At 41.1% G+C, this 23,651-nt stretch overlaps 1 protein-coding gene across 1 annotated transcript; it reads left to right on the plus strand.

Moving 5' to 3' along the window:
• Nucleotides 1-468: 468 nt before the first annotated feature.
• CLTRN (collectrin, amino acid transport regulator) lies at nt 469-22,736 on the plus strand. Its single transcript, XM_042037444.1, has 6 exons — nt 469-649; nt 1,021-1,079; nt 6,748-6,833; nt 14,514-14,630; nt 17,700-17,894; nt 21,920-22,736. Exons 1-6 carry the CDS (start codon nt 583-585, stop codon nt 22,068-22,070), a joined length of 675 nt encoding a protein of 224 aa, XP_041893378.1. The 5' UTR covers nt 469-582; the 3' UTR covers nt 22,071-22,736.
• Nucleotides 22,737-23,651: the final 915 nt, after the last annotated feature.

Consider the following 23,651-nt stretch of genomic DNA (forward strand, 5'->3'; position numbering starts at 1 on the left):
AGTGAGGGGCAATACCTGAGCCCTGTTTTTTGGGTCCAGGGATTCGGTGTTCATCACACATTTCTTTTGGCGGGGTGAAAAGGGTGCCCAATCTTCCTTTATCCTCAAGGACCCTCAGTGGGGCCAGACAGTTTCCCAGGGAAGACAGGTGGTGGCTTTCTTTGGGATCTAGTGTCAGCCAAGCTTCAGATTCACCTGCTGTGGGTAACAGTTGCCAGCTGCTCTGGTGTGACATCCCACAGACACCTCGTGTGTCTGTCTGATACTACGCCTGTGAGAAAAAATGATTGGCCTGGAGCACTCTGTAAAATTTTGTATTTTTCTAAAAAGGAAGAAGGAAAATTAATATTTGTTGCAGCTTTTTTTTTTTTTTTTACTACAGAGAAAACTAGTAAATAACTAACAGAAGACAGTTGTTTCTAGTGCCTGTTTTTAGCTAAAATAATGGGGGTTAATTATTAAACCTTTTACTTGGTTGCTCACTTGTGCTCCTGATGCTTTAATCCTGGGTCACAGAAAGTTTAAGAGTGCTTTGCAGGGGAGACTCACTTCTTTTTGCCTCAACCTTTCCATGCTGACGGGATGTTACGGGCTTTGCTGCTTACACTCTCTGCAGTTGCCATTGCTCATGCTGAGCTCTGCAAGCCAGGTAAGATTTGGAACTGATTGCCATCCTTCTTTAAATAAAGTAGCTATCAGTTTAGATTACAAAGCTGCCAACTTCTCAGATTTTTATTTTAACTGTTTTTCTTCAGTTTGAAGATTAAAACACTGAGCATTCAGATCTTTTATGAGTTTGCAAATTAAGTATGGAAGTTGATGTCACTTAAAGAGGTTGTGGTAAACCTCACTGAGACTCTGTAGGGCTTTTTCATGCAAGTAACTTCTGTTCTCCTAAGCGGGTCATCTCTTAAGACACATTTAGAAACTGATGTTTGTGAAATAATCAGGGAAGTAAATGATTTAAAGTCCTATTTTGACTGACTATCTGTATATGTTTGCTTTTTCTCTTTGTGCCAGATGCACAGAATGCTTTCAAAGTACGAATTAGTATCAAAACAGCTTTGGGAGATAATGCAGTAAGTACTGTATCTTCACATATTCTTCCTAACTCAATATCTGCCAAAATAGAAGTAATATATACTGTAAAATTTCTGAAGGCAATAGAAGCAATTTGTTCTGCAGTGTTCATTGTAATAGTTTGCTCAAGTCATGATCCAGGCATCCATTTCTTGACATTTGACTAGCCCACTCCTTAAAAAGCATTCTTTAGAAGAAATATAAAGCTTGCTTTTTCATAAAGGTAGTTTTCTGTCAAAGATTTTTTTCCCCTGGAAAAACAGTAGGGATGTTACACTTTATGCATGAGAAGTGCTGCATAAATGTAAGTCTGTATTTTGGGAAAAGCACTTCTGCTTGAGGGTGCTAATTGTAAAGTCAAGCATGTCTGGGAAAGAGAAGCAGGAAAAGATTTTTAGGTCTTTATGAAATGGGGCTTTATATCAGGCTTTCAGACAAGCATTAACTGTAGAGATCATTCAAGCATGTCTCATCAATTCCCTGCTAATGGAGGGCTTCAGATAGTGGCCTTTCTTCTCTGCTCGTGGTGCGCAGGCTTGTCTCATAAGGACTGAAATGCTTTGGCTTAATTCAGATCTTTGGGCTTAATGTAGAAGTACTGGTGTGAGCAATGAGAGATACCTAAGAGATCAGGACATTAGATGACTGAGTGGTCCTTCCTGATCTAAGGCACTATTTAATATGTCAGAGCCCAGTACTTTGTTAGTTTGAATACGTAGAGCAAATCTGCAGCATGTTAACAGGGCTCAGCAGAAAATTAGGTATGAAACATCCTGGACAGTCATCTCCACTTGTGAGTCTGGTGTCTGACTGTGTTATGAGCCCTGGGAAATAAAGCGGTATTATGTTATAAAAGGTTGGTGATATGAGAAACTCCCTGTGAGTGTAGAAGCTGTTCTGAAATTACCCTGAAAGATCAGGTAAGTTAAACTAACGTTAGCAGGAACCTAAATTTCACTGGTAACTTCGTAAACCAGACAAAGTACAAAGAAATATTCAACATACCAGCTAAAGTAAATGTCTGGAATTCATACTGAAGTCAATTCTCTTCGGTGGGAGACTTTAATTAAACAGTAGTGCGAGCCTAGATTTTTTTTTTTTAATTATTAAAAATAGTGTAATACTATGGCTGAAAATACATCAAAATAATTATTAAATCTCTCCTTGATGACAACTGCTAATATTTTGGTTTAATCTTGGTTCAACATTGTAGCAAAGAACAAAAATTGCAGTTCCCAGTAATGACCTTTTTTAGTGCCTTTTCCATCTCCAGCTGTAGTAAAATAAGGGGAGCTTGTTTGATCATTTATTTTTTTTTTTGTTTTTCATTCAAAAAGGATATGAAACAAATCATTACCATTGAAGGCACTTTATATTGCAAGATAAAAGCAACAACTGAGGAGTCTATTGTTTTTTGTAGTCGTTTATTTCATATAACAAAGTGTGTGAAAGCGCAAAGAATGGTACAATTGAGAGCAGCATTTTGGAACAACAGCTTGCTGAAACTGGTGTGATGCCATAGAAAATCACCCACAAATAATAAACAATTTATTTAGTACACAGGTAGTAATAGTTACTTTTCATAGCCATTGCAGTCTTCTCTGTGAATGACTGAAATTGAAAACTGAAACTACTATGAAACTGAAATTCATTTTGGTTAAAGGATTTGGGACACTTTACTTTTTTGTGTTATGTATTTTAGCAAAGAAAAGTGTAATACTCTCATTGTGTCACAGCAGGAGACGGTCAGCTTTGTTCATTTCCAAGTCACTTCAAGCTCCATGATAACAGAAAGCCCTGATACTGTGGGAATTTTCCTCTAGGAGTGGCAGGATAATTCCAGTGTACATGCAAGGGCATAGGAAATAGGTTGGTGCAGCTTTTCACATGGTTTAGTGCACGCCATCCACTGTGTGTGAAGCAGATGAAAACGGGACACCATTTTTTAATTTGTTCATCACCTAAGCTGTACTCTGAGGCAGAGAGTTCCATTTAGTGTATTTATTTAGTTCTTATCACAATGGAGCTGGACAGAGCAGTTCAGATGCAGTAGATATTCAGGTGTTATCATTTTATTTGCAAATAATGGGTGTACTTGACAGAGATGTTTGCTGATCCGTGGGAGGAAACACGGTGCCTGTAGGCCTTAAATGGAAGGTGATTTATGAGTCTCTCTAAGGATGGTTTTGACTTCATGAGTGGCTTCTGGAATAGCTGCTAGTCACTGGTTGCTTTCTGTTCATGGAGTCAGCAGAGGAGTAGAGAGTTAATTCAAAAGGAACAGAGGCAACTAGAGAGTGAGAAGTGATGAGCACTGACAAGTCCATGTAACTTGGTGTCACCACTCATTTTAACCATAAGAGTCAAAGAGTTGGCACCTCAGGGGTGCAGCCAGGTGAAGTCGAAAGTGCACTTGCTTCTGGCTCATGTATTCACGCTGCTTCCAGGGTAGAGGATGAAGAGGAGGAATGCTAACATACACCTTGTGTCTTGCCACAAGATGGGATCCAGAAGTGTTGTGTGTCTGTAGCCATTCTGCAGTCTGAATGGCTGTACAGTTAAACACAGAACCATTTAGGAGGGAAAAGATTTTCTAGGGTCCCTAGTCCTCTGCTGCTCCAAGCCAGGTCCACACTGAAATCAGGTCAGAGCAGTCTTGTAATATTATATTCTCATATCTTAAATTTTGTCATTTAGAGCACTATTACAGCATTTCACCCCATCAGCAACCTGCATTCATCATCTTTCATGCATTATCTCATCATCTTCGTTCAGTAAGAGGCAGTTAAGACTGCCTTTCACAGTCACCTGTGTCCAATTCTGCTCCTCCTTGAAATATAAAGGATGGTGAGTGCAACTGAGCCAACGTCTTTGTGTTGGTTCCTTTGCAGCACCAGGAAGATGTAAACATTAATAGTTCTGATAGCGTCATGTAGTGTTTCATTGTTAACAGTTATGTTTATAGTGTGTGGTTGCAAATAATATTTAATGTTTCCTCTACAGCAGCAGAAAGTGTGCATCAATAGCTGCTCTGTATAGGAACATCCTCAGTCATCAGCTGCACGCCAGGCCTTTGCATTTGGAGGGTAAAGATGAAGCTGATAAAGCCCCATAGTAGAATGAATCAGGTCTAGCGGAAGTGTCCCTGCCCATGGCAGGAGAGTTGGAACTAGATGATCTTTAGAGTCCTTCCAATCCAAATCATTCAAGGTTTCTTTGCATCCATCCCTCTGATTGGAGAAAGCTGGTGATTAGAAACTGTTTTCTGGAAATTCATGCCCACCTGTCCTGGTTCATACAGTTTTTTAGCTTGAAGTTCTTGCCTTACTTTTCCTCCTCATTATGTTGCCTTCACCTTGTATATTCCTGTATGCAGTCATGGACAGAGGTTCTTGTTCACCTGGAGCCCACAGCAATCTCCATCTCCACTACTTCCTGTTTAATCTCCATTTTCCTGGGGCTTCTTGCCCTCTGGCCCAGAGGGCTGTCTGCAGTATCTTCTCCTTACTCAGGCAGACCCCTGACTTCTGCTGAGCTTTCTCTGCCAGCCTTCTCCCCCTCTTTCTGTTTATTCTGTCTCTTTTAAAGTGCTTACTCTTTCAGCTGGGCCTGGAATTCCTCACTACAAATTATTTTCCCTGTTTTGAGATACCCTTTTTTTTACTCTGACTTAAAGAAGTGCTAGGCTACTGCATTATTTATGAAAACTGTGACAAATTGTGCATGTATATATGCATTGCACTAAACATAAACATGTACTTGGTACTGCTGCATTGTATTTGTGTCCATGTAAGCATGAAATGGAGTGTGCTTCATCATTATCCATTTTCAAGACAACTGATTAAATTATCTCTACAGCTGGCTTAATCCACTGGCTAACAAATGACTTTTTTCTGTCCTCTTAGACCTGTTCTCAAAGACTGCAGATGGCATGTAGGGATTCAGTCAATAGTGCCATACACAGAAAAAAAGAGATCTTCCCTGTTAGTACTGCAAATTGTGCTTCATGGTTTAAATATAGATATCTTTAAAATGATGATAAATAGTTTTATGGCTCCAATCTGTATTAATTCCTTTACTGCATGATCTCTTTTAGTATTAGTTGCTCTCATTACTGTCACATTTTCATCAGTGCAGTGGGATCAAAACACAGGCTTTTATAAATTTTTTCCAAAGAGTTTCTTTCTGTTTTTTTTTTTTTTTTTTTTTTCAGTTGAAGTTCCCAGGTTGGCAGGCATTATTACGGTATGCTCACGACCCTCTTCATTCATGAGGCAAGAGTAGTGAGTCAGAACCCAGGTTCTCAGCACTGCAGCTGCACTTCGATGCTGCTCAAGTTGACTGCTGCCTCAGCTTTGCTGACCCTGTCCTGTCTCATCTCAGGGAGCCCATTTCACTCAACATTCATCTAGGGATGATAAACAAATCACTTTCTCCTCTTTAAATGACTGTCTCCTTCCCTGTTTAGTTTCCCAGTCCACAGGATGCCAGCACAACATGAAGGCTGCAGATACCTGAAAGTTGGATTCTCTTTTTTTGTGGAGAGGTTGCATCTCCATGCACCCAAAATCAGAATTTAAAGACCAGAATTAAGATTTCGAATTTGCAATGCTATTTACTTCTTTTTGATGTACATTGCTGTTTTTTGAATGTGTTACAAAGGACTATGAAAAAGTAGGTCCAAGTTGACAACAGAGTTAAGTGTCCGCACCACTGGGTGTCTGGTTTGGATGATTACAGAGCAGATTTTTTTAATGCTGAAAGTTAAAGATTAGATTTGTGTTCTGATTGACTGAAGACAGCTGTTTCTAACCTCCCTTAATATAATTCCAAGAAACTAATAATCTCTGTAATCTGCTGAAAGGGGAAGAAATTCAATCGGTATGCCTCAGTCATGGCTCCTGTTATAAAAATGTAATAGATGCAGTTCTTACAGGTCATTAGAATTGCATATGTGAGTGAAAGCCCAGGGGAACCCAGTGAAGCCGTCTCAGAAAACTTAGATTATGAAAGCATGATTTTTCGTCAAGACAACAGAGAACAGTTTTTGGAGCCTATGTTCTCCTTATTGAAGTAGTAGGGATGCTATTTTCTTTCTTTTATCTCACATGCAATATAATAATTTGTAATATAGTTGAGTCTTCTTGTAATCAGAACAGTGTGCAGCAATAAGGCTGCAATCTCATTTTATTTCCTGCTGTCCTGATGTCCAGCTCCCAGAGACCACATTCAACATTAGGGGTTTTTTTATTGTTATTTTTGGGCAGGGCCAAAAGTCTTTGAGGGTGGTTTTAAACCTTTTACTGAGTTTATCCAGCAATGAGGCAAGGCCATGAAAGCAGCTGTGTGGGGAGAATTCTAGTCTTTGGTATAAGAAACTTTACATCTCCAGTTTGGTCAGCTTTCAGAAATATTAAGTTAATTCAATTTTTGGAAACATTCTTTGCAGTTTATATTATTTATATTGCAGTTTATATTGCACTTTTTTTTTTCCATTAGAAAAAGTCCTTTGTCCATACTAAACAATGGGCATTTATTTTCTTAGCACAACCAGAGAATTTATTCATTTTCTTGATCAATACAGCATTTCAAGTTCAGCAACTCTTTTCCCTCTCTGTACTGCCAGCACTGGTGCTGAAACTAATTATTTTCCATCTTCCTTTACAGTATGCCTGGGATGCTAATGAAGAGTACCTCTTCAAAGCAATGGTGGCTTTTGCAATGAGAAGATATTCCAGCAAGAGCACAACTCAGTAAGCATCTGCTTGGATTTGCCTTGTACATATTAACAATGCTGCATGTAGTGACCTTTCCTCTGCTGTACTGAGCTGTAGAAATCATTATATAGAGATTCTAAAACCAGGCTGTTGCAGTATACTTCTGACACCCACATACATATGCAACATCACACTGTCTCTGTCTTAAGCAATGTTCAATCTTTGAACCAGTGTCCCTGTGGATGTGAAGTGACACAGCTGTGGAGCTCAGTGGGATGGTGCCTGTTCACTTTAAGCAGAATGCGGCAGGACGATTTGACACCTTCTGGAGACTATACTGGGAGGAGGCAAAGGGACACACTGGGAGGTCAGGAAAGGCAGCACAGATCTTTGAGTAAGCAGCTCTGGTGCATGATTCCTTAGAGCTCAGCTTCAGCAATGTGCTGAAGATGAGCTGACTCAGAGCCCTGGGAGGTGGGTATGCCGGTGCTGTGCTCTGCTGGGCGTTCCTATCCCTGATATCACAGCGATTGAGTTACCTACCATCAAGAAGTTTCAGATGTTGCAGTGCAGATAGAAATCAGCCTGTAATTGGTTTTGGGATTAAATCTACCCTGAAGTATTGAATATTCTTTTCAGGCTTCTGATCCTTGCTACTCTATGAAATTAGATACCAGATTAGACAGACCATTTAGCAAGCTATATTTTCAGGATGTTCTTATCTTTCTTAAATAAAAAACCTTGTAAGTGCATTTCCATAGACCTATTATTTTTTTCATTGTTTTTCAACCTGAAATGAAAGATTGATGGTTCTGGTAGGCTAATGAGGATAAGGTTTTCAATTTACTTAAAAATAAAACTGCTTCAGGCAGTCACTGCATCAGGTGAAGCATATTCCACATTTGCAAAGATATTAGTTAACTTTAGTAACATGATGATTATTGTGGCTGCTGCACTTCTCTTAAGTAAAAGGGGATTTCCCCCTCCATGTGACAGGAATGTTTGATTCCTGCTGTTTCATTTTTATTCCTCAGAAGTGGTCTCCTTTGAGCAAGAGAGCTGTTACGTCAAGCTTAACAAAAACAGCCAAGTGTGCTACTCAACCCAATTAAAATGACACTTTCAAAAATGAGTTCAAAATACAAGCTAATTAGAGATGATTATGTAGGACTTTCTCTCAGGATTTCAAAGGAGCAGAGTTTTCATTCAGCATCTGATCCATAAAGATTCACTTTTGTATACTTATTTTATTCCTGGGTCCTTTTTTAAAATTATTCTCTTCCTTCAAAGTCATGGTACTTTCATACAGCAAAAGACTTGTGTCAGAAGCCAGTGATCTTTTTCCTCTTCAAGCACTGTGGTTTTCTGAAGATTAAAATAAGGTTGGTGCAGGAATGGGAAAAAGTCAAGCCGGTATGGAAGGAGTAGAAGTTTTAATGGCAGTTATCTGTACCCACTCTGGGCAATCATAGAATTTATACTCATTAATTCAGTTTCCTGCTAAGAGAATTTGCCCTATGGACAAATATGATGATGTCAGTGTTACTCTGATGCCATGATGATTTTTTGCCTTTTCTTTTTATACCTTTTTACAACTTCTGTATTCTTTAGTGTTTTTTGCCTACATTCTTGGACTTGTTTGTAAAGCTAGGAGACTCAACATTTTAGAGGTTTTGTAGTTAGGGATCAATATGCCTCAGACACCAAGGTCTTCTCCAGAACACATTCTGTAAACTAAGATAGAACCATCCAGAGGAAGGTTCCTTGGGGAGGGGGGCTCATTCGAGCCTCTCACTGGGGAATTTTTGATAGATATGCTAATTAGTAAGACCTATAATGTTATACCAGATCTTTTGGGGGTGTGCATTGTGGAGTGCATTGAGGTGCATTCGACCCGGACGTAGTGCACCTAAGGATCCTTAAAATAAATACCAAGGTAAAATCCCTTTTTCCCTTCAAACTGTGTTTGACTCTTGATTTTAAGACCAGGAAAAGGCATCAACTCCAGTTTGGAGGTGGTGTTGCACACATCAATAATTCCCTGCTACTAAGTTGGCCAGAAAAGTCAGTATAATATTTGGAATCAGCCAACTGTGGGCATCTTTACCTCTTTTTAATATGGTATCAGATTTTCTCGTGGGGTGTAACTTGGGTACCCCCCTCATGGGGTGTATATTGCAGGTATAACTGATAACTCATCTAGGACTTAGAGACTCCTTTGGGGTCATTACAGACAGCATGTCGCCTGAAGGAGAGCTTTGCAGCTCTGAGTTCTGGCACAACTTCCTAGGCAACAGGCTGAGGAGTTTCCTATGCATAAATCTCTCCCAAATCCCAAGGGACCTTGAAGTCCCCATTTAGTGATGGAAAGGCTAGATAAACCTCCCAATATACCTCAAATAATCTGACTTTTGCATGGCAGGCTGTGAAAGTCTCCATCCTATTAGATGCCTCGGAAATAACACACTCCCCACCCATGTGTCTGGCAGCTGTAAGGAAGGACTGTAGTCCTGCTGCATTCCTTCTGCAGCGGGCACGGAGGTGTGGGAGCACCCAGCGTCCCAGAAGGTACAGCAGCATGCTGCACACAGGAACAGCACCCTGGCAGAGCTGGGAAAGAGAGTTCACTGTGGTGAAGAGGGAGGCACAAGCAGGAGGTTGTAGTAAATAAATTACACTGCACTGCTGGCAAATAAATTACATTTCACTACAGGAGATTTTGCAGGAAAATGCCAACAGATTTTCTTCAGGAGATGTAAAAGACCAATGACCAATTATTCTGTCATGTAAGAACAAACAAATTGCCTGTGGCTGCATTCTGGTAGCATCTAAACTTACGGAAATTTTGTATCAGATTAAATGAAGTTTTTTGTCAAAATAGAACCTGTCAAAAATCACTATTATTTTACATAATTAAATACTGGTTCTGTCAGTGTATGAATTATGCACATGGCCATAGCCAGGATGTGACAAACCTCCCCTTTTACATCCCAGTAATTTCTAACACACCCACATCCCCGAAGTAACTCACAGCCACAACAAACTTCCACATGAGACCCAAATGCTATTAACTTCCACAAGCTCTGTCAGGCCCCAAAATAATTTGTCTGGTGGATCAGGATAACTATTGTTGCAGTCTGTCCCATCATTTTTGATATTCAAAGTCACCTCTTGTTAGGCTTCTGAAGCTGGATAAAAGCCAGCCTGTGATGACAAGCATTTCAATGTGCTGCTGCAAACAGCAGTTGATGCTGTTGTTTCCCTTGTGTAACCACTGAGTGACCCAGCGTAGACTGGGGAGGATTGCACGTTACATCTCAAGTTCTCTGCAGTTAATTTCCAAACTGAAAAAATCATGGAACAGTGTTTAATGTTTGAAAGGCTTGTCAAATGTTCAAGTTTGTGTGAAGCAGAAGAAAGGCACAATCAATCAAATTACCCAGTAACTAATAATATAGATAGAAACACTTCTTTTTCAGTGGAAAATTAATACCCCTTTATTTCCTGCTTTATATGTGGCCTTTCAATTGATTCTCAATATATATGGTCATGAACTACGTAAGCCAACCTTTGGTCTCTCAGTGTTAAAAAATTATTGTTGTAGCCTTTGTTAGTAACCCTGGTTTCTCTAATCTGTGACTCATTTGAAATAATATGCATCTCTTTTGGGCCTGAGACTAGTTAATCTTTAGAGCAAAAAGAATGTCAACACATTTGTTTCCATTCAAGTAACAGAATCTACTTTTGGTACATCTTCCCCCCATTTATAGATAAAAAACCCTGAAATTTTCCTTACAAAGTGACCAGAAAAAAATTCATCAACATTATCCATCTTCCTAAGACAGGCTTTTTTGATACTAAAAATATTGTGACCATTTAGAACAACAAAATAAGACTCTGGAGTAAAGCTGTTACATCAAGGCGATCCCATGGCTGCTGGGAAGAAAATAATGTTCCTTTGCAGGAGCAGCTGCAGAGCCCTGTGTTGGAAGAGGCGTGATGCTTTTGGGAGAGCTGGAGATATGCACTTGAGACTTGGGGCTGTGGTTCTTTCATGAGCTAACAGCCATTGTGGGCACTCAGCTCCCTTTGACTCTCTGACAGCTCTATCTTACCCCTAAACAATCCTTTAAATCTCCGGAAGGAACCATGATGGTGTTTTAGGCCAAGGAATTGCTAGGGTTTCCTGTACTCTGCTCACCAGTGTTTGTGTATATTAAAGGAAATGTAGTTTTGGACTTTTGCCATGGTGCCATAAGGCTGAACCAGGATCTTGTCATTTTGATGATAACAGTCTGATATAATCCCATGTCAAAAGTCTATCAGCTGCTAAGGAAAGAAAGAAATGTCCACATATATATTTACAAATACACTTCATTGGTGCCTGGAGAAGCCAGGTTTCTCAGATCCATACAGTGTGATGTCATAGTTGCAATGGTTCTGCATGTTGTGAATCCAACCTGAATGCAAGTGGCATGGGAGAAAAAAAAGTGCACCACTGCATAGAAATTGCCACATTGGTGCTTGTTGAACCAGTCTGTTTTGGTGTTTACTCATCTTCTTTGAGCTTCTCATGAGTGGGATTATTCTCTTTGGGACCTGGAAGGGTTTATGGCATTTGGATTCCACTGATGAAAAAGTGGTGGCTTGTAATCGAGAAGGATTTTAGAAACAACAGGGAGAAGAAAGGAAGCCAAATTTATGTATCTTAGTGCACTCCTCGCTGCCCCTTGTTTCAGGGCTGTTTGGTCTAGACACAGATGTTACCCACATGGTGACTGGCTGCCTTGTCTCATGCTAAAACCTTGGCACTTTAGAGAAGACCCTAGCTTGAAGAGTCTTTGAATGAGGGTATGAAAGTCAGGGTCTTCTGCCAGTCCTTGTCTACCTTTATCTTTCTCTTTGGCGATCAATCTTTCTTCACTTACTGCATTTCAAGAACATCTGTAGGGCAACACCAGGCTCAGATTTTCCACCTGGCCCAGTTTCTGATTGCACCACAGAAACTGCAGCTTTAGGAACTTCAGCAACATGAAGTTTTGGGTCCTACTGTTATAAACACCCAGATAGAAAACGTCCTCTGCAGTTACAATTTTAGATATTCTGTGAAGTCAGCAAGAGTTTGTCAGCCACCAGCCAAAAGTAGGCATTTTTTCCCCCTCTTCTGTAAGTTTTGTGCTTTCCTTTTGTTTTGCAAAGAATAAAGCTGCTTTCATCTTCTGATTGTTGCCAGCAAACTGATGTGAACATGTTTTCAAATTCCAGAGGATGGCTTTCCTCTTTTATGCATAAAAATTCTCTGTATTTGCAAAATTGATACTGTTCTAGAGAAGTAAAAGTGGTCATTTTGGCTCAGTAAAATCATTGCTTTCCATTTTATTGCACATCTCTCTGGAATGTGCCCAGAAAGCTGACTGCATCCTGGGCTGCACCAAGAGCAGTGTGGCCAGCAGGGCAAGGGAAGGGATTCTGCCCCTCTGCTCTGCTCTGGTGAGACCCCACCTGCAGTGCTGCATCCAGCTCTGGGGTCCTCAACACAGGAAAGACACGGACCTATTGGAGCGAGCTCTAAAGAGCCAACATGAAATCAGCTCAGATGGTTGGAGCGTGGTGCTAATAATGCCAAGGTTGTGGCTTCAATCCCTGTATGGATCACTCCCATAAGAGTTGGACTTAATGATCCTTGTGGGTCCCTTCCAATTCAGAATATTCTGTGATTCTGTGATTAGAGGACTGGAGCACCTCTCCTGCAAGGAAAAGATGAGACAATTTGGTCTGTTCACCCTGGAGAAGAGAGAGCTCTGGTGTGACCTTATAGCACCTACCAGTACCTGAAGGGAGCCTATCAGAAAGATGGAAAGAGACTTTTGACAGGGGCATGTGACAGGACAAGGGGGAATGTCTTCAAACTGAGAGTAGATTTAGTTTAGATGTTAGGAAGAAATTCTTTACTGGTGGTGAATCACTGGCACAGGTTGCCCAGAGAAGCTATGAATGCCCCATGCCTGGCAGTATGCAAAGCCAGGCTGGATGGACCTCTGAGCAACCTGTCTAGTGGGAGGTTCACTGCCAATGGCAGGAAGGTTGGAACAAATCTCTAAGGTTCTTTGCAGCTCAAGCCATTTTATGATTCCATGAGATAGATAGATGATAGATAGACCTCTGTAAAACGAGGTATTGCACTACCCAGGGCACCTGAAACATCAGTCAAAAAAAGCTTTAATCAGCAAGTAAAACATTTCTAGAAAATACCCGTAATGAGGTACTGTGATCTGCCTTACAAGCAACTCCCTGGCTGGATGGGGACTGCCAAGATATTGGTGGGTATTAGTGTTCCCTCCTGCCCCTCTTACCCCCAATCCCATCAGTCCCACCAATCGCACCAGTCCCCCCAGTGCCACCAGTCCCCCCAGTCCCTCCAGTCCCCCCAGTGCCACCAGTCCCTCCAGTCCTCCCAGTCCCCCCAGTGCCACCAGTCCCCCAGTGCCACTAGTCCCTCCAGTCCCCCCAGACCCCCCAGTGCCATCAGTCCCTCCAGTGCCCCCAGTCCCCCCAGTGCCCCCAGTGCGTCCAGTCTCCCCAGTCCCTCCAGTCCCCCCAGTCCCTCCAGTTCCCCCAGTGCCATCAGTCCCTCCAGTCCCCCCAGTCCCCCCAGTGCCACCAGTCCCTCCAGTCCCCCCAGTTCCCCCAGTGCCACCAGTGCCTCCAGTCCCCCCAGTGCCACCAGTCCCCCGGTCCCTCCAGTCCCCCCGGTCCCCCCAGTCCCCCCAGTCCCCGCAGTGCCCCCAGTGCCCCCAGTCGCACCACTGCCAGCTCCCGCGGGGCCCGGGCGGTGCTGCGGGCGGCCGGCAGGTGGCGCTGCCCAGCAGAGCGCGGGGCGCTGGGGCCCTGTCGCGGCCCTGCATTATCGGCTTTCCCTCCCTTCCTTTAAATACCCGTGATTGTGTCATTCCATAAGGGTTTTCTGATATTTCCACCATTTACTAGGAGAGATATGAAAAAAATGGCGCTTAAAAGGCATTTTTCACACTATTTACGTAGTATGCCATGAGAAGCTGCCTGCCCATGCCCCTCCACATTTAACTTCACATAAAGCTGAGCAATCTTCCTTTAAAATACATAATATAAATATTTGACACTGCTAAAGGGCAGAGGCCAATGCCAGTAGAAGGACTAAATTTAGCTTGTTCCCTCCACTCTGTGCCTGGCTCTGTGAACAAAGATGTCAAAAGGAATAACATCAACTTCCCTTCAAAAAATGTATCTTGTAGAAGAACTCACTCACTTGACAATCCTGTGTGCAATTCTCCATGACCGGTTCCTGTGGTATTTGCTGTCAAAACCAGAATTCTTAGTTCACCAAAGCATTTGCTTCATTATATGGCCTTTGTCACAGCCAGTGATGACTGTTATTCAAATATGTATTTGTCCATTTAATTATGTTGAATATATTTCCAAGACCATGCAAGTTTGTAATAGATTTAGAAAAATTTTTGAAGACTCGTTTGGTCTTCATAAGCTTGATTTTTATAAAATCATATTGGGAAATGGGAAATGCAGTGAGTGATTTCTTTCTTGAGTATTAACTGTTAACTTTAAAAAAAATAAGAATCCCCCCCCCCCTTAGGTGAGAGCAATATTTTATGAAAATCTAAAATATTTAAATAATTCCTTCCATGCTTCTTTAACGATGATTTTTATTTTAACTATCTGCAGAATTTCCAATGTGCTGCTCTGCAATGTGACAGATCGAGTGTCATTTTGGTTCGTGGTCACAGATTCTTCCAAAAATGTGACAACTGTTCCTGGAAGCGAGGTAGAAGCAGCCATCAGGTACAGTCACTGCTTTTGCAATGCTTTCTTCCTTGTTTACCGGGGATGTTTTTTCTCTCTGGGCCTTGTATGAGTGAGCACTCTGCCTCTTTAAGGATGAACTAATCCAAGTTGCTAAAATACTGAGGGATCAGTACTCTTTAATGAATGTGAGATAAGAGGATTTTTACCAGTCCCACAGAATGCAAAGCATGTGAGCCTTGGGATTATAACTTTGGAAAGAATCTCTGTTGATGCTGAGACTCAGAAGAAATTTAGTCCCTTTCCAGAGCCCTGCCTGTGATGTGCTGTCCAGTGTGTGGTACATTGCTCTCATCCAGCTGCTGCATTTCCCAGTGAGATAGCCTTCTTCCTCAGATGATGGAAGGGCACACTTTCTGGGTGGGATTAATATAATTTAGTTTTCACTGCATGCTACATGCACATCTACACCTGGGCTAATGACCATAGGCTCCCTTTCAGTGCTTCTCACTAACATTTCATCTGACTTAATTTAGAAGTCAGCTTTCACATGAGAAGAGCTCCTGTGAACTCCTCATGAGCAGAGCTGGCTGTGTTCCAGCTTGGTTTAAACAATTTTGTGCTCACATTCTTTTCATACCAGCTCGTTCTAGAATGCCAGTTAATATCACAGCTGAGCAGTGCTTGTACAAAGTACAGTGCACTACAAATCACTTCACTTTCTACCATCACATTCTGGTGTGAAAGAAAAAATGGGTAATCTGACTTCAATGGTCCAAAAAAACCTGCACAAGGGGTTTATAGGGATGAGTCCCTCAAGCAGCATAATGCACATACATTTCTCAAGCATGGAGTGGAAAATGGATCTCTTTGTTTTCAGGCATTCTGTGCTCTGTCTTGAAAATTCATGTTATCTCTATGGAGGTGTAATGCCTAATTCCTGATGAATGAGTGTGCGTTCTTTTGGAAAGATTAATTTAAGCTTATGAGCAGATTAAACTATTTCCTACAGAGACACCAAACAATAGCTTCATAGCATTAGTGGAGCAAACAGATTATTTATTCACTGAAGCTCTCTGTAAGAGTGCTGGAATGCGGGGGTTTTGCATTTCTGTTATTCTTTGATACGTTCAGTAGCATAAGCTGATTTATTTAAGTCTTTTATGTGCCCTGTTTGGCACAGAAATTGGATGCTGTTATTGTTTGGTTTTTAACTGTTGTCTGTCACTTGATAAAGAATATGCTATTTATGAAAAGTTTTAATTCCTACCTAGTTTAAAAGCAAGAAATAAAATGGTCTATAAAACTACAATGCTTTTTGTTCAATTGCTTCTGATTGCAGGCTTCCATACAAAACCTTTATCATAATTCTTCATACCATGGTAGCACATAACACTAGTCATGGACTAGAATTTTGTTGTATGAGATTCCTACAAAGTAAGAATAAAGAGGGAGGTAAACCATGTCAGAGCTCTGTATGATACTCAAGATTTTGCATAAATATACACAAGATGTAGCTATGCATATACAAACATGAAATGCACTTGTAGTTGCCTGTTTCAGCACATAATTCTGAAACTCAAGCCATTAGATGAGGGTAAACAATGCTTATTTCAGCTGTTCACAATGATCCTTTCACATCAGTAAGGAAATCTTTTCTAAATGGCAGACAGCTTACGGTATTATGAGTCTTAAAACATGCCATGGCTTTCAGTCCTGTCCAGGAATGCTGACTTTCCATTAAGGCTAAGAACTTCCTGTTTAAGGGACAGCCAAACATTATGATTTCCAAGAAGTGAAATTTGCTAACTTGTCCTGTATTTCACATACATCTTTTCTTAGGAAATACTTGCTCTCTGGTAAATAAATTGAATTGTATACAAAAAAGAGCTGCATTAATTCACATAACGGCTATCAAAAAGAATCTCTCAAGACCAATATATGTAATCCATTTGCTTAAAAATTTTTAACATTTTGAAAAAGCTAATGAAAGATACTTCTAAAGCCCCTTAAGCCTGCTTAGATTTAGATCCAGAAATATCTTACAGGCAGTGAAATGCTTACAGGCAGTGAAAATGGGTGGAGATATCCACTGAAGGGTAGCAGTTGTATTACTTCTGTGAAAAAGCATATTTCTCAGACTTACAGTTTCTCATAATGGGAAAAATATGCAAGGTACAAATCCCTTTAGCTGCATCCTGCAGGGAAGCAGGACATGTTGCCAATAGGTGTGGATTCTTCCAGAACGAATTGTATCCTGTGCCTCATGGACCTAAGAAAATCTACAGCAGCAGGGGCACATGTACCAGCCCATAACATGCAGGATGGTTCAGTTTGAGGAGGCACTGTAAGTAAATCCTCTGAGCATTGAAGGGTAGATCTGCCACTCCTGTGCTAGTCTTGAATGCTACATGAGCAAGGTAACAGAGCCAGCCTTACTGCTTACAAGCTACTATGTCTTCAGGACATGATTCAAACCAGAAATAAATAATAATACTGTACTTCAGGTCTCATTTGTATTTCCCAGTTTTTCAGATAAATGCATAGGAAAGTCTGGTGTTCGAAATGTTCCGAATGTGTGGGTGTCTATGGATTAACTGAGGTCTCTGGTATAGCCAAGGTCTGTGTAATCCTGACAACATCATAGAATCACAGAATCACAAAATCATAGAATCACAGAATCATTTATGTTGGAAAAGACCTCCAAGGTCATCAAGTCCAACCTTTGACTGAACACCACTGTGTCAAGCAGACCATGGCATTGGGTGCCATTGGGAACACCTCCAGGGACAGTGACTCCTCCACTGCCTGGGCAGCCTTTTCCAATGCTTAACCACCCTTGCAGTGAAGAACATTCTTTCTGTTGTCCAACCTGAACCTCCCCTGGTGCAGTTTGAGGCTATGTCCTCTTGTTCTGTTTCCTGAGAAAAGAGGCTGACCCCCCATTAAAGGTAGACAACATCCTTTTCTTCATTATGGTGGATGACATTCAGCCCTGCCAAACTTGCAGCACATTCATGGAAAATCCTTTTGTTTTCTACTACCTTTTGAACTTGTAAAATACCTTTATAAAGAGTTGTGATGTTTTTCTGTTTTATTTTCCTGAAGGATGAACCGGAACAGAATCAACAGTGCCTTCCTACTGAGTGACAAAACACTGCAGTTCCTGAAGATAACCTCAACCTTAGCACCTCCTGTTGAACCCTCTACACCTGTCTGGCTTATTGTATTTGGTGTTGTTCTTTGTCTCATTGTGGCTGGGATTGTTTTCCTCATTATTTCAGGGATTCAGAAACACAAGAAGTAAGCAGCTTAGTCTTTCTTCTGTTTTAATGAAATACTTGCTAGTTAGGTCAGCTGGGCTGGTTTTGTGTTTCAGAGCAGCCTCAGACAGATTAATGCTGTGCTCCCTTCCCTAACTAGGTAAAGGTAACCCATGTCTCCTTTTCTGAGGAAAAGGCTTAAAATTTTTAGCTGTGAAGTATAGATGCTTTAGTAATTTTGGAATGTAATGAGGAAATGGAGAGTGTAAGAATATGATCCTGGAGGCCACCTAACTAGAGATGAGCTTTAAAAAGACAATTGATGTCATTCTTGTGAAGGTTTATTGTGCCACAGACCACCCACATAGCTACCAAGAGGGAGCTGGCAGTGACTGTATCCCTTCCGGGGCAGTAGTGTCAAAAGCTGGCAGGGCTAAAAAAACTGTGCTTCTGCAGCTTGAGAAGACTCAGTAGAGCACACAGTAATGATTAATGTATGGCTGAAGAGGACCTGCTCACTGGAACAGTGCAGGGTTTCACCTACCATTCATGACTTGATGAGCCCAAAATACCCAGCCCTTCACAGGTTCATGGGCAGATCTCCCCGTGAGCTTAGGAGCTTTTCTGGTGGTAGGGTAGGAGAGGGAGACTCTCTTTTCTTCTCCGTTTCTGCCCTGGTGGCACGGGTGAAAAAGAGAAGGCTATTCATGCTTCCCTAGTGTGAGCATGTGGGAGGAGCACAGGGAGCAGGTGGAGTTTTGATCCTCCCATCTCTGCTGACTCGGAGTTTAGCATAAGGAATAGAAATTTCTCAGCTGTGTTGAGATTCTGCCACAGAAGTTCAGCTTCTACCATGCTTTTGGCTGCCGCAGAGTTTAGGTTTACACAAAATTATGACTTCAGCAATAGATTCATACAGGAACAGCAGAAGAACTGAAAAAGGGTAAATTCCTGCTGATAACTAGATGATATCAAAATTACTGACTCTATGATGGATTGTATTCCCAAATATATCAGAACAGGGAATTAATATATGAAAAGTGGTATGTTGCAGAGACTTCCTTTCTGCCTTTTTATGACCTTGAAGAATGTTAAAAGACCTAAGAAGAACAACACTTGTGAAGGTTAAGTGCTTCTCATAGAAAACCTTTAGTAGTGTAGTCAGAATCCCTTCAGTTATATTTTGCATTCAGAGGAATTGTATGAATTTCCAAAACCCCTTTTCTGTTTTCATAAAAATCCCCCAAAATTCAGCAAACAATAGATGAAAGATGCTGTTGAGGAAAGAGTCTGGCAAGGTATTTGGAATCTGTGGATAGTTAAAGCCCTATCACAACCATGTTGTATGGACTGAATTATTTCATGCCCCAAATATAGGCAACCTCTTCTGTAAAACTGAATGATGTTGCTACCTGAAGCCCATACCTGCCCTCTGTGTAGTATCTTGGCTCTCTGTTTCTTTATAGTGCCTAACTTAAAGGGAGTCTTCAAACATTTCACGTTAAGTGTAATATAAGTAAACTATGATAAATAGCTGTGATTCTTCTAGCTAAAATAATCACTTGTGCTTCCTATCACGCTGAAAGACAGAATTTCCCCCTGTATTTCCAAAATAACTCAGCTGAGCTTGAGCAGTTCCCCTCAATATGGTGTGAGCTCCATGCTTTTATCATCACACTGCCATTGATATGGCTTCTTGATGCCTGCCTGTGTGCACTTGGCACCCTCTCTGTCTCATGCTCTTGTCCTTTTAGTTGCTATGCTTTTTTCCTTTTTTCACTTGTCCCTCTGTTTCCCTACTCTACCATTACATATAACCTTTCCTCAGAGCAGGTCCATCTGTGGCTGAACTCTAACCCTCCTTTCACATCAATAACATCTGCAGGCAGGGGCAGGGAAGTGAGACAGAGGATAAACCAAGCATATATTTCTTCTATCTACTGTCATGAGGTCTGGAGAGGTAAATGGGATGGTCTGGGCAATTTGGCTTCTTGGGAAAAAAAAAAAGCCAGACATCAGAGAAAAGAATTACAAAAGCACTGATCTCTTTTTCAGACACTGAAGTAAGTGACCAGGTTTTCAAAGACTTCAGTGTGTCCAGTAATTAGTTTTCTTGGGAGCTTGTCCAGAGCTTACATAATGGGAACTCTGTTGCCTAGTAAGCTGTGTTGGAAATCTGGCCCCAAGGATGGTGTTGACTTCTCATAAATCTGGCATTCTCTCTTTAAAGTATCATTTAAATACCTTGGTTCAGATAAGACCAAAAGCACGTGCTCCAGGCTGTCTGTGCTCAGGGTGTCAGGGAAGGGGAGTTGGCCTATACAGGAGTTTCACTATCGAGTTAGACTCATGCATCATTTATTGAACTGAGATTTGCTTCTTGCAGTGCCTACAGTGATCTGGGTCAGACACACTGTCTCCCTTATGTTTGTTCTCCTGTCCTTGCAGCAATAGGACACCTCCCTCTACAGCAATAGATTTGCCACATGCCCAGGGCAGGACCATCCTCTACTGTCTGTCCTGAACGAGTCCAAAGTCTCCCCCTATCCCCCAAAATTCCATCTGCAGCAGAGGCCATAAACATTTGCCTTGGGAAGAGTGAAAACAGAGTAGACAGGCAGTCTTTCCCTCTATTCGTGTCCCAGCATTTAATTTGCAGCTGTGGGCCTTCCTGAGCTGGATTTGGTCTTCTTGTATTGGGAAACCCACAATGTTTTCTCTTCCCTTAACTTGTTGGGTCACCCCTTGGATTCATGGAAATTTTTAGCTTCTCTGAATTCCTCTGGTGATGAGTTTCACACATCTTCTCTCATTTTGTTTGAACCTCCTTCTTAGTAACTTTTATATTTTGTCCCCACAGTTTTGTATTAAAGAACACTCCTTTTTATCAGCATAAGAGCAGCCGGAGGTCAGAGATTTCTGCTACTACACCCCAAGTTTGTTTTAACAAGTCTGTAATGCCAAGAATTTTCCAAAGGCCAATAAAATGTTATTCTTGTTAATATCTCTGTTATTAGCAGTTACACTGAGTCAGATTTTTATGGTTGTCCTGAGTCAGGCTGTTAGAGGACATGTTGTGGGGTAGGAAGAAGCAGTGCAGCTGACCTTTGAGTTTCTTATCCTCTGAAACCGCTGATGCTGCAGGCCGTAAAGTACAGCAAGTTTTTCAACTATGAACTAGTTGTCCTCAAGGTCAGAATAAATCTGGAATTAAAGGAACATCATGACCTGTTGACTGATATTTCTTTATTACATCTTCTCATGATTTTATTTTAGATAATTTATTTTAGGGTTGTTTTTTTTTTTAATGTATATAATTTTATTCAGCCACTATTATAATATGTTTTTGCGACAACTGGAGCCTGGAAAAGTGAAAGCCATGCAATTATCTGATCTAGAAAACAAAAGTATAAAATACTGGGTAGGAAGGTGGCTGCTAATGAAGTTTGAAGAAAAAAAATGCAGATTTGCAGCATTGAGATTACCTAAGAAGGTAATCATGAATGTTCTGAAGAAGGTAATCAGGCATGTAAGGGCACCCAAGTCTCCACATTTGGAGGCTATAGTTAGTCTAAGACTGATCTGTTTCTAAAAAGTGTGTTTTATTTTTGTACAGATCATGGGGTGAAATCTATGACATACATTGCAGAGTCAGACTAGATGTTTAGTGCAGTCCTTCTTGATGTAAAAAATCCCAAACAGATTTAGAGATTTTTTCAATTTTTTTTTGCCCCATCTTTTCCTTCTGCAGCTTCCAGTCATTTTACAGAATAAAAAGAGTAAATAATTTCTAAAACATACTTACAACATGTCTACTTCAGATTTTCTGGTTTCCAGTTGTGAGCTCACCTAAACAAGGGCTTCCAATCTGTGGGTTCCCTAGCTATTGTATCTAGATACATCCATCTGGTGTATTTACTACAGCAAGGAAGTACACCAGATTGTGCCTTTATGAGCATAACCTATGACAAACTTCTAACTAAATATGCAGTTTTCTGTCTGTGGAATCATGGTGGAGTGCTGCAGGTCAACAGAATAAGATGATCTTTTCTTTCTTGTTTTTAGAAAGAATAAAGACTCAACAGAGAGAGAAAATTTAGAAGAGAAAGTTGAAGTGACACTAGAAAATGGGATTCCTTGTGAAGCACTGGATTTAAAAGCAAGCCACATTAATGGAGTCTTTGCAGCAGATGATGAACGGTTCACATCCCTATGAAATGCTGCCACTGCTCTCTGGTGTTTTCCTGAAAGACTCCTGTGCCTACCTTTTCTCATCACTACTCCTGAATGTCAAACATGAAGACAAGAAAAATGTCCTTTCACTTAATTTCCCTTGAGAGAACCTTTTGCTGATAACACATACACTTGAACCTCCATTACAATTTTTCGTGAGCAACACAAATGAGAAGGCCTCAGATAATATCCAGAAAAGATCTCCAGAAGATGTGTGGCAGAACAGGGTTGGAACCTGCCTTGTGTCAGGCATCTCATTTTTAATGATTATTTAAATACGTCCATTGCTTGTTTTTCCCTGACGTAAATGTGAAACTGCATTATTCCTGAATGTCACAGGGGAGATCATCTATCATTGTCAGTCCTTGATGGGCTTTCTCTCAAGTCATATGCAAAAGTTTCTCTGTAAAATTACTTCTGTTTGCTGCTATGTTGTATGCCTTTGGATGGAACAGTGATCAGTGCATGAAAGTTTTCATTTATTGAGAAACAAAGAAGCTTTCACAGTCTCTGTAAGACCAGGTCAAAATAGCTGGATCATCTATAGCTCTGGGGCTAGCAAAGATCTGGTACTTAGAAGTGTTTTTCACTTAACTGTTAAAGTTACAGGTCATGTGAGCTGGAAATTAAAAGTTGCAAAACTCTGAAATTTGTTGAAATTCAAAGTCAACAAAGGGCAGATTTTCCACAGGTGTAGTCAGTGTTTAGTGCCCAGCTCTCATTAAATCATAGAATTACAGGACAGCCTGGGTTGGAAGGAACCTTAAGGATCATCTAGTTCCAATCCCCCTGCCATGGGCAGGGGCACCTTCCAGTAGACCAGGTTACTCAGGGCCCCATCCAGTCCAGCCTTGAACACTTTCAGGGGTGGGGCCTCAACAGCTTGTCTGGGCACTCTGTTCCAGTGCCTCACCACCCTCATGGTAAAGGATTTTTCCTAGTATCTAATATAACCTGCCCTCTTTCAGTTTGAAGCCATTCCTCCTTGTCCTGCCCCTACATGCCCTTGTAAATATTCTTTCACAACTCTCTGGAAAAATCTTCCTTACATTTTTTAATAATAAAGCTAGAGTAGATTTCCAGCATAGCCAGTCTGGGGTCAAAAGAACCTTCATGTGACAGGTGGATAATTTTTGAAAGGATTCAAGGTGTGAAACACCAGCTGCTGGGTTTGGTGCACCTGACCTGGATAAGTGATAAAATTCAGAAGTACGGATCCACAGAAAAGGGGAGTTTTGTGTGTGGGTAATTGTAAAAAAAGAATGGAAATGTATTGAAGCAAAATCCAGTATCTGCAGTCACCAACCATCTGCCCACATCACTAGAGGCAGGATTTGACCATTAGCCATCCTCTTTCCAGTGTCATGTTTAGAGGCAGTATTAGAAAACCTCTTTGCTTAATAGAATTATTTCATCAGACTCCTCACCAACAGGAACAGGGTTAAACAGAGTAAAAGCTGCTTGTAAAGGACCATCCAGTGTCCTGAAGGTACAAAGGTTTCTTGTTTCTCAGGGTAGAAATCCTTCAGCCTTTTGGCTGTATTGAGCACCTTTGACTTGTCTC

The sequence above is a fragment of the Corvus kubaryi genome, unplaced genomic scaffold (assembly GCF_017639235.1).
Source record: "Corvus kubaryi isolate FWS band 111438036 unplaced genomic scaffold, C.kubaryi_AGA036_p1.0 133, whole genome shotgun sequence".
Taxonomy (NCBI): domain Eukaryota; kingdom Metazoa; phylum Chordata; class Aves; order Passeriformes; family Corvidae; genus Corvus; species Corvus kubaryi.

Coding starts and splice junctions, on each gene's coding strand:
- CLTRN (XM_042037444.1), top strand. CDS start 583: ATGTTACGGGCTTTGCTGCTTACACTCTCTGCAGTTGCCATTGCTCAT. Junction 650..1,020: donor TGCTGAGCTCTGCAAGCCAG/GTAAGATTTGGA, acceptor TCTTTGTGCCAG/ATGCACAGAATGCTTTCAAA. Junction 1,080..6,747: donor CAGCTTTGGGAGATAATGCA/GTAAGTACTGTA, acceptor CTTCCTTTACAG/TATGCCTGGGATGCTAATGA.